Raw genomic sequence first — 17,904 nt, forward strand, 5'->3', positions numbered from 1 at the left:
GTATGGGAATGAGGTATGTAAAATGGGTGGGCTATTTACCGATAGACTATGTACAGCTGCAGCGATCGGTTAGCTGCTCAGATAGCAGATGTTTGAAGTTGGTGAGGGAGATAAAAGTCTCCAACTTCAGCGATTTTTGCAATTCGTTCCAGTCACAGGCAGCAGAGAACTGGAACGAAAGGCGGCCAAATGAGGTGTTGGCTTTAGGGATGATCAGTGAGATACACCTGCTGGAGCACGTGCTACGGATGGGTATTGCCATCGTGACCAGTGAACTGAGATAAGGCGGAGCTTTACCTAGCATGGACTTGTAGATGACCTGGAGCCAGTGGGTCTGGCGATGAATATGTAGCGAGGGCCAGCCGACTAGAGCGTACAAGTCGCAGTGGTGGGTGGTATAAGGTGCTTTAGTGACAAAACGGATGGCACTGTGATAAACTGCATCCAGATTGCTGAGTAGAGTGTTGGAAGCAATTTTGTAGATGACATCGCCGAAGTCGAGGATCGGTAGGATAGTCAGTTTTACTAGGGTAAGTTTGGCATAGACAGGGCTCTAACTCCTCTAGCTCCACGATGAAATGGTGTGCAGGCCAGGCAGCAGGCTGTTAGCCAGCCTGCCAGCTTAGTGGAGTCTGCCACTAGCACAGTCAGTGTAGTCAGCTCAACTATCACCATTGAGACCGTGTCTGTGCCTGGACCTAGGTTGGGCAAAACTAAACATGGCGGTGTTCGCCTTAGCAATGTCACTAGGATAAAGACCTCCTCCATTCCTGTCATTATTGAAAGGGATCATGCTGCCTCACATCTCAAAATAGGGGTACTTAATGTTAGATCCCTTACTTCAAAGGCAATTATAGTCAATTAACTAATCACTGATCATAATTGTTACGATGAGTGAATGAGGACCCAAAAGCGAATTAACTTAAACAGAGCTTCTTTAATAACCAAACATAGGTAGGCTCAGATAGACCGGCAGATTCCGACAGGACAGGACAAGGTTACAGCAAACATGACGATAGTCTGGTTCAGGCATGAAACACAACAAACAAGAATCCGACAAGGACAGGAACAAAAACAGAGAGAGATATAGGGGACTAATCAGAGGGAAAAGGGGAACAGGTGGGAGAAGGGGTGACGAGGTAGTCAAGAGGAGACAAGGAACAGCTGGGGGAAAGCGGGGGAGAAAAGGTAACCTAATACGACCAGCAGAGGGAGACAGGGTGAAAGGAAAGGACAGAAAGACACAACATGACAATACATGACAATAATCTTGATGTGATTGGCCTGATGAATTTACTGTGTTAAATGAGGCCTCACCTCCTGGCTACACACTAGTGACCATATCCCCCGTGCATCCCTCAAAGGCAGAAGTGTTGCTAACATTTACGATAGCAAATTTCAATTTACAAAAAAAAGGAAGTTTTCGTCTTTTGAGCTTCTAGTCATGAAATCTATGCAGCCTACTCAATCACTTTGTATAGCTACTGTTTACAGGCCTCCTGGGCCATATACAGAGTTCCTCATTGAGTTCCCTGAATTCCTATCGGACCTTGTAGTCATAGCAGATAATATTCTAATATTTGGTGACTTTAATGTTCACATGGAAAAGTCCACAGACCCACTCCAAAAGTCTTTCGGAGCCATCATCGACTCCGTGGGTTTTGTCCAACATGTCTCTGGACCCACTCACTGTCACAGTCATACTCTGGACCTAGTTTTGTCCCATGGAATAAATGTTGTGGATCTTAATGTTTTTCCTCATAATCCTGGACTATCGGACCACTATTTTATTACGTTTGCAATTGCAACAAATAATCTGCTCAGACCCCAACCAAGGCACATCAAAAGTCGTGCTATAAATTCACAGACAACACAAAGATTCCTTGATGTCCTTCCAGATTCCCTCTGTCTACCCAAGGACGCCAGAGGACAAAAATCAGTTAACCACCTAACTGAAGAACTCACGTTAACCTTGCGCAATACCCTAGATGCAGTTGCACCCCTAAAAACATTTCTCATAAGAAACTAGCTCCCTGGTATACAGAAAATACCCGAGCTCTGAAGCAAGCTTCCAGAAAATTGGAACGGAAATGGCGCCACACCAAACTGGAAGTCTTCCGACTAGCTTGGAAAGACAGTACCGTGCAGTACCGAAGAGCCCTTACTGCTGCTCGATCATCCTATTTTTACAACTTAATTGAGGAAAATAAGAACAATCCGAAATTCCTTTTTGATACTGTCACAAAGCTAACCAAAAAGCAGCATTTCCCAAGAGAGGATGGCTTTCACTTCAGCAGTAATAAATTCATGAACTTCTTTGAGGAAAAGATCATGATTATTAGAAAGCAAAAATCTTTAAATCTGCGTACTCCTTCAAAGCTCAGTTGTCCTGAGTCTGCACAACTCTGCCAGGACCTAGGATCAAGAGAGACACTCAAGTGTTTTAGTACTATATCTCTTGAAACAATGATGAAAATAATCATGGCCTCTAAACCTTCAAGCTGTATACGGGACCCTATTCCAACTAAACTACTGAAAGAGCTGCTCCCTGTGCTTGGCCCTTCTATGTTGAACATAATAATCGGCTCTCTATCCACCGGATGTGTACCAAACTCACTAAAAGTGGCAGTAATAAAGCCTCTCTTGAAAAAGCCAAACCTTGACCCAGAAAATATAAAAAACTATCGGCCTATATCGAATCTTACATTCCTCTCAAAAATGTTAGAACAGGCTGTTGCGCAGCAACTGACTGCCTTCCTGAAGACAAACAATGTATATGAAATGCTTCAGTCTGGTTTTAGACCCCATCATAGCATTGAGACTGCACTTGTGAAGGTGGTAAATGACCTTTTTAATGGCATCAGACCGAGGCTCTGCATCTGTCCTTGTGCTCCTAGACCTTAGTGCTGCTTTTGATACCATCGATCACCACATTCTTTTGGAGAGATTGGAAATCAAAATTGGTCTACACGGACAAGTTCTGGCCTGGTTTAGATCTTATCTGTCGGAAAGATATCAGTTTGTCTCTGTGAATGGTTTGTCCTCTGACAAATCAACTGTAAATGTCGGTGTTCCTCAAGGTTCCGTTTTAGGACCACTATTGTTTTCACTATATATTTTACCTCTTGATGATGTCATTCGAAAACATAATGTTAACTTTCACTGATATGCGGACGACACACAGCTGTACATTTCAATGAAACATGGTGAATCCCCAAAATTGCCCTCGCTAGAAGCCTGTGTTTCAGGCATAAGGAAGTGGATGGCTGCAAACTTTCTACTTTTAAACTTGGACAAAACAGAGATGCTTGTTCTAGGTCCCAAGAAACAAAGAGATCTTCTGTTGAATCTGACAATTAATCTCAATGGTTGTACAGTCGTCTCAAATAAAACTGTGAAGGACCTCGGCGTTACTCTGGACCCTGATCTCTCTTTTGATGAACATATCAAGACTGTTTCAAGGACAGCTTTTTTCCATCTACGTAACATTGCAAAAATCAGACACTTTCTGTTCAACAATGATGCAGAAAAATGTATCCATGCTTTTGTTACTTCTAGGTTAGACTACTGCAATGCTCTACTTTCCGGCTACCCGGATAAAGCACTAAATAAACTTCAGTTAGTGCTAAATACGGCTGCTACAATCCTGACTAGAACCAAAAAAATATCATATTACTGCTAGCCTCCCTACACTGGCTTCCTGTCAAGGCAAGAGCTGATTTCAAGGTTTTACTGCTAACCTACAAAGCATTACATGGGCTTGCTCCTACCTATCTTTCTGATTTGGTCCTGCCGTACATACCTACACGTACGCTAGGGTCACAAGACGCAGGCCTCCTAATTCTTCCTAGAATTTTTAAGCAAACAGCTGGAGGCAGGGCTTTCTCCTATAGAGCTCAATTTTTATGGAATGGTCTGCCTACCCATGTGAGAGACGCAGACTCGTTCTCAACCTTTAAGTCTTTACTGAAGACTCATCTCTTCAGTGGGTCATATGATTGAGTGTAGTCTGGCCCAGGAGTTTGAAGGTTAACGGAAAGGCTCTGGAGCAACGAACCACCCTTGCTGTCTCTGCCTGGCCTGGGTTGTGCCGTGGCGGAGATCTTTGTGGGCTATACTCGGCCTTGTCTCAGGATGGTAAGTTGGTGGTTGAAATAATTCTAATTCTATTTCTAATTCTCTTTCTCTCTTTATTTCTCTCTCTCGGAGTACCTGAGCCCTAAGACCATGCCTCAGGACTACCTGGCATGATGACTCCTTGCTGTCCCCAGTCCACCTGGTCGTGCTGCTGCTCCAGTTTCAACTGTTCTGCCTGTGATTATTATTATTTGACCATGCTGGTCATTTATGAACATTTGAACATCTTGGCCGTGTTCTGTTATAATCTCCACCCGGCACAGCCAGAAGAGGACTGGCCACCCCACATAGCCTGGTTCCTCTCTATGTTTCTTCCTAGGTTTTGGCCTTTCTAGGGAGTTTTTCCTAGTTTCGACACCTGCATTGCTTGCTGTTTGGGGTTTTAGGCTGGGTTTCTGTACAGCACTTTGAGATATCAGTTGATGTACGAAGGGCTATATAAATACATTTGATTTGATTTTTGATTTAGTGGTCACCAGGGGTTGTCTAGTGGGTCACCAGGGGTTGTCTAGTGGGTCACCGGGGGTTAGTGGGTCACCAGGGGTTGTGTAGTGGTCACCAGGGGTTGTCTAGTGGGTCACCAGGGGTTGTCTAGTAGGTCACCAGGGGTTGTCTAGTGGTCACCAGGGGTTGTCTAGTGGGTCACCAGGGGTTGTCTAGTGGGTCACCAGGGGTTGTTTGTTGGTTGTTTATTGGGTCACCAGAGGTTGTCTAGTGGTCACTAGGGGTTGTTTGTTGGGTCACCAGAGGTTGTCTAGTGGTCACCAGGTGTTGTTTAGTGGTCACCAGGGCTTGTCTAGTGGGTCACCAGGGGTTGTCTAGTGGTTGTATAGTGTGTCACCAGGGGTTTTCTAGTGGTTGTCTAGTGTGTCACCAGGGGTTGTCTTTTGGGTCACCAGGGGTTGTCTAGTGGGTCACCAGGGGTTGTCTCGTGGTAAATATATATACAAATACAAATATGTGACTCGTTTCAGGAAAATTGCCGTATTTTGCGTGGTCACTACTTCACAGGAGAGTCATTTGAACCTAAACTTATTTTTTTAATCAAAATGCATTTTTTGGCACAAACTTCATATAAAAGAATGTCCACGAAAAATCAGAGCAACCTTCCCACAAGCCCTGATTTGCTGAGATATTGCCTTCTAGGCAGAGTTGCAAAGAAAAAGCCATATCTCAGACTGGCCAATAAAATAAAAGATTTAGATGGGAAATGACAAAGAACACAGACACTGGACAGAGGAACTCTGCCTAGAAGGCCAGCATCCCGGAGTCTTCTCTTCACTGTTGAGACTGGTGTTTTGTGGGTACTAATTAATGAAGCTACCAGTTGAGGACTTATATATGTATATATTTACTCCCCCCAAAATACATGTGAGAAATTATGATTGGAAATGATGCAGACAATTACTTTAATGGAATCTACAATTTATATGCAATATTAAAGCCCCCTGAAGAGTAAAATAAAAGTAAATATTTTTTTTAAATAAGGGACCTGGATTCATCTGGTCAGTCTGACATGGAAAGAGCAGGTTTGACTGTTTGATATGCTGTGAATTATAGTGCAGCTCATTGTGAGCTGTTTGGGAGCTAAATTGATTGATAACCCAAATCAGCCTGCATGTTATGTCGAATGGCAGCCTCCAGTACCCTGGTTGGCCTTCCACTTGAGTTACTTAATGAGAGGGGGCAGCACTGAGCTAGCCTGTATGTTATGTCTAATGGCAGCCTGCAGTACCCCGGTTGGCCTTCAACTTTAGTTACTTAATGAGAGGGGGCAGCACTGAGCTAGTCTGTAATGTCACTTCCTGGAGTAGTTCAAACTGTCTACATAAATCTCCCACATGAGACGCCATCTTAAACAACTTAATTTGGCTTCGATGTACTATTGAGTCTTCACATAGGAATGAATGGTGTCATAATGGACCAGAATCCATGGAACAACAGGAAGTTAGTTACCAGTTGTCTTTGACTGTGTGTCATTTGTTTTTCTCCAGAGTCGTCTGAGGTTCAGGTTGTTGGACCGGCTGACCGAGTCGTTGCCTTAGCTGGTGATGACATCATTCTACCATGTTCCCTGAAACCCAATGTCAGCGCTGAGAACATGACAGTGCAGTGGACCAGATTGAACCTGAAAGGAACAGAAATCCCCCATCTTTACCGTGACAATCGAGACTCCTATGCGGATCAGTCTACATCCTACAAGAGAAGAACATCAATGTTTCATGAAGAACTGAAGAACGGCAACGTCTCCTTAATGCTGAAAAGAGTTACTCTCTCTGATGCTGGAAGCTACTGGTGCTTCATTCCAACACTGATGAAGGAAACCACCGTTCAACTCTTTGTTGGTGAGTCATGAATACTGGAGATGTGATCAGAGGTTGTATTGGTAAATCTGGCTACATGATTGGCTGCTAAAATATAAACATGTCTTCCTCCCTCATCATTTCTTCCTCTGTTAGAGATCATGTATTCAGCTGGTCTTCCTCCCTCATCATGTATTCAGCTGGTCTTCCTCCCTCATCATTCCTTCCTCTGTTAGAGATCATGTATTCAGCTGGTCTTCCTCCCTCATCATTCCTTCCTCTGTTATAGATCATGTATTCAGCTGGTCGTCCTCCCTCATCATTCCTTCCTCTGTTATAGATCATGTATTCAGCTGGTCTTCCTCCCTCATCATGTATTCAGCTGGTCTTCCTCCCTCATCATGTATTCAGCTGGTCGTCCTCCCTCATCATTCCTTCCTCTGTTATAGATCATGTATTCAGCTGGTCTTCCTCCCTCATCATTCCTTCCTCTGTTATAGATCATGTATTCAGCTGGTCTTCCTCCCTCATCATTTCTTCCTCTGTTATAGATCATGTATTCAGCTGGTCGTCCTCCCTCATCATTCCTTCCTCTGTTATAGATCATTTATTCAGCTGGTCTTCCTCCCTCATCATTCCTTCCTCTGTTATAGATCATGTATTCAGCTGGTCTTCCTCCCTCATCATGTATTCAGCTGGTCTTCCTCCCTCATCATTCCTTCCTCTGTTATAGATCATGTGTTCAGCTGGTCTGTCACTGGCTGTGTCCCAATATTCCTACTACCTACTGTTGAGTCACTGTTGTGTCCTAATATTCCTACTACCTGCTGTTGACTCACTGTCTGTGTCCCAATATTCCTACTACCTGCTGTTGACTCACTGTCTGTGTCCCAATATTCCTACTACCTGCTGTTGACTCACAGTAGTTACTATGTACTGATAGTGATACATACTGTAGAGAATGTATTGTATAGTCAACAGGCTTTTGACACAGTGAATTATTGATGTCTGTCAAGTAAAGCTGTTATGGTTTAATGATGATCTCAGTGTTACATCACAATGTATTCAGGTTGATGACATGGTAATACTGAAGTGCTGCTGGGTTCTGTTAATACTGGAGTGCTGCTGGGTTCTGTTAATACTGGAGTGCTGCTGGGTTCTGTTAATACTGGAGTGCTGCTGGGTTCTGTTAATACTGGAGTGCTGCAGGGTTCTGTTAATACTGCAGTGCTGCAGGGTTCTGTTAATATTGGAGTGCTGCAGGGTTCTGTTAATACTGGAGTGCTGCAGGGTTCTGTTATTACTGGAGTGCTGCAGGGTTCTGTTAATACTGGTGTGCTGCAGGGTTCTGTTAATACTGGTGTGCTGCAGGGTTCTGTTAATACTGGAGTGCTGCAGGGTTCTGTTAATACTGGGGTGCTGCAGGGTTCTGTTAATACTGGAGTGCTGCAGGGTTCTGTTAATAATGTTGTTGACTAGGTATTTCTTTCTGGTGTATCTCAGCCAGTGATCTCTGTTTTATCTTGTATCTGTGTAGGTGCTGGATCTCAGCCAGTGATCTCTGTTTTATCTTGTATCTGTAGGTGCTGTATCTCAGCCAGTGATCTCTGTTTTATCTTGTATCTGTGTAGGTGCTGTATCTCAGCCAGTGATCTCTGTTTTATATTGTATCTGTAGGTGCTGTATCTCAGCCAGTGATCTCTATTAATGGAACTAAAGACTGGGGGGTGGTCCTGAAGTGTGAGTCTGGAGGCTGGTTTCCTGAACCTGAGATGGAGTGGCTGGACAGTTCTGGAACCATCCTACCTGCTGATGGACCTCTAGAGAGACACAGGGACTCAGAGGGCCGCTACACTGTGAGACGACATGTCACCGTGGTCAATACTGACACCAACAGGTTCACCTGTAGAGTTCACCAGACGGAGATCAACCACCTGAAGGAGACTGAGATTCATGTCCCAGGTGAGGTCTTCATTGGTTAACCCAAATACCTGAGACCTCTTGTTAGTTATGCTAGTTAGTGGAGGACGGTTTCCTAAGGGATGACCTTATTGGTCTGTTCAGCAGTAATGATGCTTTACTTCCTATACTGTATATATGTAGTGTTGTAATGGTTTGACATGGCTTCTCTGTTTCAGATGACGTGTTTCCTAAATTACCCTACAGGTGGAAGGTTGGTCTAATAGCAGCAGCTGTTGTCGTTCTTCTTGCAGCTTCTATTCTATTCTTCTATTCTATTTGTGTCTACATGTGGAGAAAACATACAGGTGAGTTTAACCTCGATCTCTGACTGGTCCTTGATCTCTGACTGGTCCTTGATCTCTGACTGGTCCTTGATGTCTGACTGGTCCTTGATCTCTGACTGGTCCTTGATCTCTGACTGGTCCTTGATGTCTGACTGGTCCTTGATCTCTGACTGGTCCTTGATCTCTGACTGGTCCTTGATCTCTGACTGGTCCTTGATCTCTGACTGGTCCTTGATCTCTGACTGGTCCTTGATGTCTGACTGGTCCTTGATCTCTGACTGGTCCTTGATCTCTGACTGGTCCTTGATCTCTGACTGGTCCTTGATGTCTGTTACCTTCAGACGAGTCCTGTATTAAATGACCCATATACGGTCCATTAGACTCTATTCATTTATACCAGGTTACCTTCAGACCAGTCCTGTATTAGAAAGATCAGGATATAACTAGGAATGACCCATACACTGTCCATTAGACTCTATTCATTTACACCAGATTACCTTCAGACCAGTCCTGTATTAGATCAGGATTTAACTAGTAATGACCCATATACTGTCCATTAGACTCTATTCATTTATACCAGGTTACCTTCAGACCAGTCCTGTATTAGATCAGGATATAACTAGGAATGACCCATATACTGTCCATTAGACTCTATTCATTTATACCAGGTTACCTTCAGACCAGACCTGTGAATCTTGTTGTAGAGCAAAACAGATTCAGTGTTGAGGAGAGTTTGACCTTTTTAGAACATGTCTGACCTCCAGACACTGGGAGTCTCTAGCTTAAAGTCAGAGTTTAGCATTATAAACATGTCTGACCCCAAGACACTGGGAGTCTCTAGCTTAAAGTCAGAGTTTAGTTTAGCATTATAAACATGTCTGACCCCCAGACACTGGGAGTCTCTAGCTTAAAGTCAGAGTTTAGCATTATAAACATGTCTGACCCCCAGACACTGGGAGTCTCTAGCTTAAAGTCAGAGTTTAGTTTAGCAGTATGCTAATTAGATTACCACGTGGGAGAATCCAGGGATTTTAATGATTATTATTGTAATGCTTTAACACATTTGTTATCACGACTTCTACCGAAGGTAGCTCCTCTCGGGGTCGCCGGTCTTTTCCCTTCTCTGTTTGTTTTGTCTTTGGTTCTTTTTCCTGGTTTTCATTTGCGTTCATTTCTGTGTGTATAAGGGTAACCTGTTGCCTGCCTAAATTTGTGTGGGATTAGTCTTTTTATGTGATGTGCTCGGTTGTAGTTACCGTTGTTTGTTTTCACGGTTACGTAAGTATATATAGGAACTGTGTTTGTTCCTCCATGCGTTTGGGTTCTCTGTTACGTTGTCCTTTTGTACTGTGCCATTCCAGTGTTGGTGGTCTTATTAAAACACTCTTCTCCCTGTTCTCCTGACTCCTACACCTCTCACCTAGACACCTGACTCCTACACCTCTCACCTAGACGCCTGACTCCGACACCTCTCACCTAGACGCCTGACTCCTACACCTCTCACCTAGACGCCTGACTCCACCTAGACGCCTGACTCCACCTAGACGCCTGACTCCTACACCTAGACGCCTGACTCCTCACCTAGACACCTGACTCCTCACCTAGACACCTGACTCCTCACCTAGACACCTGACTCCTCACCTAGACACCTGACTCCTCACCTAGACGCCTGACTCCTCACCTAGACGCCTGACTCCTCACCTAGACGCCTGACTCCTCACCTAGACGCCTGACTCCTCACCTAGACGCCTGACTCCTCACCTAGACGCCTGACTCCTCACCTCTCACCTAGACGCCTGACTCCTACACCTCTCACCTAGACGCCTGACTCCTACACCTCTCACCTAGACGCCTGACTCCTACTCCTCTCACCTAGACGCCTGACCCCTCACCTCTCACCTAGACGCCTGACTCCTACACCTCTCACCTAGACGCCTGACTCCTACACCTCTCACCTAGACGCCTGACTCCTACACCTCTCACCTAGACGCCTGACTCCTACACCTAGACGCCTGACTCCTACACCTCTCACCTAGACACCTGACTCCTACACCTCTCACCTAGACGCCTGACTCCTACACCTCTCACCTAGACGCCTGACTCCTCACCTAGACGCCTGACTCCTCACCTAGACGCCTGACTCCTCACCTAGACCCCTGACTCCTCACCTAGACACCTGACTCCTACACCTCTCACCTAGACCCCTGACTCCTCACCTAGACGCCTGCCTCCTACACCTCTCACCTAGACGCCTGACTCCTACACCTCTCTCACCTAGACGCCTGACTCCTACACCTCTCACCTAGACGCCTGACTCCTACACCTCTCACCTAGACGCCTGACTCCTACACCTCTCACCTAGACGCCTGACTCCAACACCTCTCACCTAGACGCCTGACTCCTACACCTCTCACCTAGATGCCTGACTCCTACACCTCTCACCTAGACGCCTGACTCCTCACCTAGACGCCTGACTCCTACACCTCTCACCTAGACTCCTGACTCCTCACCTAGACTCCTGACTTCTCACCTAGACTCCTGACTCCTACACCTTTCACCTAGACGCCTGACTCCTACACCTCTCACCTAGACGCCTGACTCCTACACCTAGACACCTGACTCCTACACCTCTCACCTAGACGCCTGACACCTCACCTAGACGCCTGACTCCTACACCTCTCACCTAGACGCCTGACTCCTACACCTCTCACCTAGACGCCTGACTCCTACACCTCGACGCCTGACTCCTACACCTAGACACCTGACTCCTACACCTAGACGCCTGACTCCTCACCTAGACGCCTGACTCCTACACCTCTCACCTAGACGCCTGACTCCTCACCTAGACGCCTGACTCCTACACCTCTCACCTAGACGCCTGACTCCTCACCTAGATGCCTGACTCCTACACCTCTCACCTAGACGCCTGACTCCTACACCTCTCACCTGGACGCCTGACTCCTACACCTCTCACCTAGACGCCAGACTCCTCACCTAGATGCCTGACTACTCACCTAGATGCCTGACTCCTCGCCTGACTCCTACACCTCTCACCTAGACGCCTGACTCCTACACCTCTCTCACCTAGACGCCTGACTCCTACACCTCTCACCTAGACGCCTGACTCCTACACCTCTCACCTAGACGCCTGACTCCTACACCTCTCACCTAGACGCCTGACTCCTACACCTCTCACCTAGACGCCTGACTCCTACACCTCTCACCTAGACGCCTGACTCCTCACCTAGACTCCTGACTCCTACACCTCTCACCTAGACGCCTGACTCCTACACCTCTCACCTAGACGCCTGACTCCTCACCTAGATGCCTGACTCCTACACCTCTCACCTAGACGCCTGACTCCTACACCTAGACGCCTGACTCCTACACCTCTCACCTAGACGCCTGACTCCTCACCTAGATGCCTGACTCCTACACCTCTCACCTAGACGCCTGACTCCTCACCTAGACGCCTGACTCCTAGACCTCTCACCTAGACGCCTGACTCCTACACCTCTCACCTAGACGCCTGACTCCTACACCTCTCACTTAGACGCCTGACTCCTCACCTAGACGCCTGACTCCTACACCTCTCACCTAGACGCCTGACTCCTCACCTAGATGCCTGACTCCTACACCTCTCACCTAGACGCCTGACTCCTACACCTCTCACCTAGACGCCTGACTCCTACACCTCTCACCTAGACGCCTGACTCCTACACCTCTCACCTAGACGCCTGACTCCTACACCTCTCACCTAGACGTCTGACTCCTACACCTCTCACCTAGACGCCTGACTCCTACACCTCTCACCTAGATGCCTGACTCCTACACCTCTCACCTAGACGCCTGACTCCTCACCTAGACGCCTGACTCCTACACCCCTCACCTAGACTCCTGACTCCTCACCTAGACTCCTGACTTCTCACCTAGACTCCTGACTCCTACACCTTTCACCTAGACGCCTGACTCCTACACCTCTCACCTAGACGCCTGACTCCTACACCTAGACGCCTGACTCCTACACCTCTCACCTAGACGCCTGACTCCTCACCTAGACGCCTGACTCCTACACCTCTCACCTAGACGCCTGACTCCTACACCTCTCACCTAGACGCCTGACTCCTTCACCTCTCACCTAGACGCCTGACTCCTCACCTAGACGCCTGACTCCTACACCTCTCACCTAGACGCCTGACTCCTCACCTAGACGCCTGACTCCTCACCTAGACGCCTGACTCCTACACCTCTCACCTAGACGCCTGACTCGTACACCTAGACGCCTGACTCCTACACCTCTCACCTAGACGCCTGACTCCTCACCTAGACGCCTGACTCCTACTCCTCACCTAGACGCCTGACTCCTCACCTAGACGCCTGACTCCTACACCTATCACCTAGACGCCTGACTCCTACACCTCTCACCTAGATGCCTGACTCCTACACCTCTCACCTAGACGCCTGACTCCTCACCTAGATGCCTGACTCCTACACCTCTTACCTAGACGCCTGACTCCTCACCTAGACGCCTGACTCCTCACCTAGATGCCTGACTCCTACACCTCTCACCTAGACGCCTGACTGCTCACCTAGACGCCTGACTCCTAGACCTCTCACCTAGACGCCTGACTCCTACACCTCTCACCTAGACGCCCTACTCCTACACCTCTCACCTAGACGCCTGACTCCTCACCTAGACGCCTGACTCCTACACCTCTCACCTAGACGCCTGACTCCTCACCTAGACGCCTGACTCCTACACCTCTCACCTAGATGCCTGAATCCTCACCTAGACGCCTGACTCCTACACCTGACTCCTCACCTAGACGCCTGACTCCTACACCTCTCACCTAGTCGCCTGACTCCTCACCTAGACGCCTGACTCCTACACCTCTCACCTAGACGCCTGACTCCTACACCTCTCACCTAGACGCCTGACTCCTACACCTCTCACCTAGACGCCTGACTCCTCACCTAGACGCCTGACTCCTACACCTCTCACCTAGACGCCTGACTCCTCACCTAGACGCCTGACTCCTAGACCTCTCACCTAGACGCCTGACTCCTACACCTCTCACCTAGACGCCTGACTCCTACACCTCTCACCTAGACGCCTGACTCCTCACCTAGACGCCTGACTCCTACACCTCTCACCTAGACGCCTGACTCCTCATTTAGACGCCTGACTCCTCACCTAGACGCCTGACTCCTACACCTAGACGCCTGACTCCTACACCTAGACGCCTGACTCCTACACCTCTCACCTAGACGCCTGACTCCTCACCTATACGCCTGACTCCTACTCCTCACCTAGACGCCTGACTCCTCACCTAGACGCCTGACTCCTACACCTATCACCTAGACGCCTGACTCCTACACCTCTCACCTAGACGCCTGACTCCTACACCTAGACGCCTGACTCCTACACCTCTCACCTAGACGCCTGACTCCTCACCTAGACGCCTGACTCCTCACCTAGATGCCTGACTCCTACACCTCTCACCTAGACGCCTGACTCCTCACCTAGACGCCTGACTCCTAGACCTCTCACCTAGACGCCTGACTCCTACACCTCTCACCTAGACGCCTGACTCCTCACCTAGACGCCTGACTCCTCACCTAGACGCCTGACTCCTCACCTACACGCCTGACTCCTACACCTCTCACCAAGACGCCTGACTCCTCACCTAGACGCCTGACTCCTACACCTCTCACCTAGACGCCTGACTCCTACACGTAGACGCCTGACTCCTACACCTGACTCCTCACCTAGCCGCCTGACTCCTACACCTCTCACCTAGACGCCTGACTCCTACACCTCTCACCTAGACGCCTGACTCCTCACCTAGACGCCTGACTCCTACACCTCTCACCTAGACGCCTGACTCCTCATCTAGACGCCTGACTCCTCACCTAGACGCCTGACTCCTACACCTAGACGCCTGACTCCTACACCTAGACGCCTGACTCCTACACCTCTCACCTAGACGCCTGACTCCTCACCTATACGCCTGACTCCTACTCCTCACCTAGACGCCTGACTCCTCACCTAGACGCCTGACTCCTACACCTATCACCTAGACGCCTGACTCCTACACCTCTCACCTAGACGCCTGACTCCTACACCTAGACGCCTGACTCCTACACCTCTCACCTAGACGCCTGACTCCTCACCTAGATGCCTGACTCCTACACCTCTCACCTAGACGCCTGACTCCTCACCTAGACGCCTGACTCCTAGACCTCTCACCTAGACGCCTGACTCCTACACCTCTCACCTAGACGCCTGACTCCTCACCTAGACGCCTGACTCCTCACCTAGACGCCTGACTCCTACACCTCTCACCTAGACGCCTGACTCCTCACCTAGACGCCTGACTCCTACACCTCTCACCTAGACGCCTGACTCCTACACGTAGACGCCTGACTCCTACACCTGACTCCTCACCTAGCCGCCTGACTCCTACACCTCTCACCTAGACGCCTGACTCCTCACCTAGACGCCTGACTCCTACACCTCTCACCTAGACGCCTGACTCCTACACCTCTCACCTAGACGCCTGACTCCTACACCTCTCACCTAGACGCCTGACTCCTCACCTAGACGCCTGACTCCTACACCTCTCACCTAGACGCCTGACTCCTCACCTAGACGCCTGACTCCTACACCTCTCACCTAGACGCCTGACTCCTCACCTAGACGCCTGACTCCTACACCTGACTCCTCACCTAGACGCCTGACTCCTACACCTCTCACCTAGACGCCTGACTCCTACACCTCTCACCTAGACGCCTGACTCCTACACCTCTCACCTAGACGCCTGACTCCTACACCTCTCACCTAGACGCCTGACTCCTCACCTAGACGCCTGACTCCTACACCTCTCACCTAGACGCCTGACTCCTCATCTAGACGCCTGACTCCTCACCTAGACGCCTGACTCCTACACCTAGACGCCTGACTCCTACACCTAGACGCCTGACTCCTACACCTCTCACCTAGACGCCTGACTCCTCGCCTATACGCCTGACTCCTACTCCTCACCTAGACGCCTGACTCCTCACCTAGACGCCTGACTCCTACACCTATCACCTAGACGCCTGAATCCTACACCTCTCACCTAGACGCCTGACTCCTACACCTAGACGCCTGACTCCTACACCTCTCACCTAGACGCCTGACTCCTCACCTAGATGCCTGACTCCTATACCTCTCACCTAGACGCCTGACTCCTCACCTAGACGCCTGACTCCTCACCTAGATGCCTGACTCCTACACCTCTCACCTAGACGCCTGACTCCTCACCTAGACGCCTGACTCCTAGACCTCTCACCTAGACGCCTGACTCCTACACCTCTCACCTAGACGCCTGACTCCTCACCTAGACGCCTGACTCCTCACCTAGACGCCTGACACCTACACCTCTCACCTAGACGCCTGACTCCTCACCTAGACGCCTGACTCCTACACCTCTCACCTAGACGCCTGACTCCTACACCTCTCACCTAGACGCCTGACTCCTCACCTAGATGCCTGACTCCTACACCTCTCACCTAGACGCCTGACTCCTACACCTCTCACCTAGACGCCTGACTCCTCACCTAGACGCCTGACTCCTACACCTCTCACCTAGACGCCTGACTCCTCACCTAGACGCCTGACTCCTACACCTCTCACCTAGACGCCTGACTCCTCATCTAGACGCCTGACTCCTCACCTAGACGCCTGACTCCTACACCTAGACGCCTGACTCCTACACCTAGACGCCTGACTCCTACACCTCTCACCTAGACGCCTGACTCCTCACCTATACGCCTGACTCCTACTCCTCACCTAGACGCCTGACTCCTCACCTAGACGCCTGACTCCTACACCTATCACCTAGACGCCTGACTCCTACACCTCTCACCTAGACGCCTGACTCCTACACCTAGACGCCTGACTCCTACACCTCTCACCTAGACGCCTGACTCCTCACCTAGACGCCTGACTCCTCACCTAGATGCCTGACTCCTACACCTCTCACCTAGACGCCTGACTCCTAGACCTCTCACCTAGACGCCTGACTCCTACACCTCTCACCTAGACGCCTGACTCCTCACCTAGACGCCTGACTCCTCACCTAGACGCCTGACTCCTACACCTCTCACCTAGACGCCTGACTCCTCACCTAGACGCCTGACTCCTACACCTCTCACCTAGACGCCTGACTCCTACACCTCTCACCTAGACGCCTGACTCCTACACCTCTCACCTAGACGCCTGACTCCTCACCTAGACGCCTGACTCCTACACCTCTCACCTAGACGCCTGACTCCTCACCTAGACGCCTGACTCCTACACCTCTCACCTAGACGCCTGACTCCTCACCTAGACGCCTGACTCCTACACCTGACTCCTCACCTAGACGCCTGACTCCTACACCTCTCACCTAGACGCCTGACTCCTACACCTCTCACCTAGACGCCTGACTCCTACACCTCTCACCTAGACGCCTGACTCCTACACCTCTCACCTAGACGCCTGACTCCTCACCTAGACGCCTGACTCCTACACCTCTCACCTAGACTCCTGACTCCTCATCTAGACGCCTGACTCCTCACCTAGACGCCTGACTCCTACACCTAGACGCCTGACTCCTACACCTAGACGCCTGACTCCTACACCTCTCACCTAGACGCCTGACTCCTCACCTATACGCCTGACTCCTACTCCTCACCTAGACGCCTGACTCCTCACCTAGACGCCTGACTCCTCACCTAGACGCCTGACTCCTACACCTATCACCTAGACGCCTGAATCCTACACCTCTCACCTAGACGCCTGACTCCTACACCTAGACGCCTGACTCCTACACCTCTCACCTAGACGCCTGACTCCTCACCTAGATGCCTGACTCCTACACCTCTCACCTAGACGCCTGACTCCTCACCTAGACGCCTGACTCCTCACCTAGACGCCTGACTCCTACACCTCTCACCTAGACGCCTGACTCCTCACCTAGACGCCTGACTCCTACACCTCTCACCTAGACGCCTGACTCCTACACCTCTCACCTAGACGCCTGACTCCTCACCTAGATGCCTGACTCCTACACCTCTCACCTAGACGCCTGACTCCTACACCTCTCACCTAGACGCCTGACTCCTACACCTCTCACCTAGACGCCTGACTCCTCACCTAGACGCCTGACTCCTACACCTCTCACCTAGACGCC

General features: G+C 49.6%; 1 protein-coding gene across 2 annotated transcripts in view; it reads left to right on the plus strand.

The window, feature by feature from the left end:
• The window catches only part of LOC139415762 (butyrophilin subfamily 1 member A1-like), a 108,141-nt gene that overhangs the window by 11,872 nt on the left and 78,365 nt on the right, over nt 1–17,904 (plus strand). The window contains exons 2-4 of one of the 2 annotated variants that reach the window (XM_071163843.1): nt 6,132–6,482; nt 8,118–8,402; nt 8,579–8,707. In XM_071163843.1, the coding sequence (XP_071019944.1) occupies nt 6,132–6,482; nt 8,118–8,402; nt 8,579–8,707 (765 nt within the window). Of the gene's footprint in view, nt 1–6,131; nt 6,483–8,117; nt 8,403–8,578; nt 8,734–17,904 lie in introns of both variants that reach the window. The other variant, XM_071163844.1, reaches the window with a different exon arrangement.

Source organism: Oncorhynchus clarkii, chromosome 9 (assembly GCF_045791955.1).
Source record: "Oncorhynchus clarkii lewisi isolate Uvic-CL-2024 chromosome 9, UVic_Ocla_1.0, whole genome shotgun sequence".
In the NCBI taxonomy this organism is placed as follows: domain Eukaryota; kingdom Metazoa; phylum Chordata; class Actinopteri; order Salmoniformes; family Salmonidae; genus Oncorhynchus; species Oncorhynchus clarkii.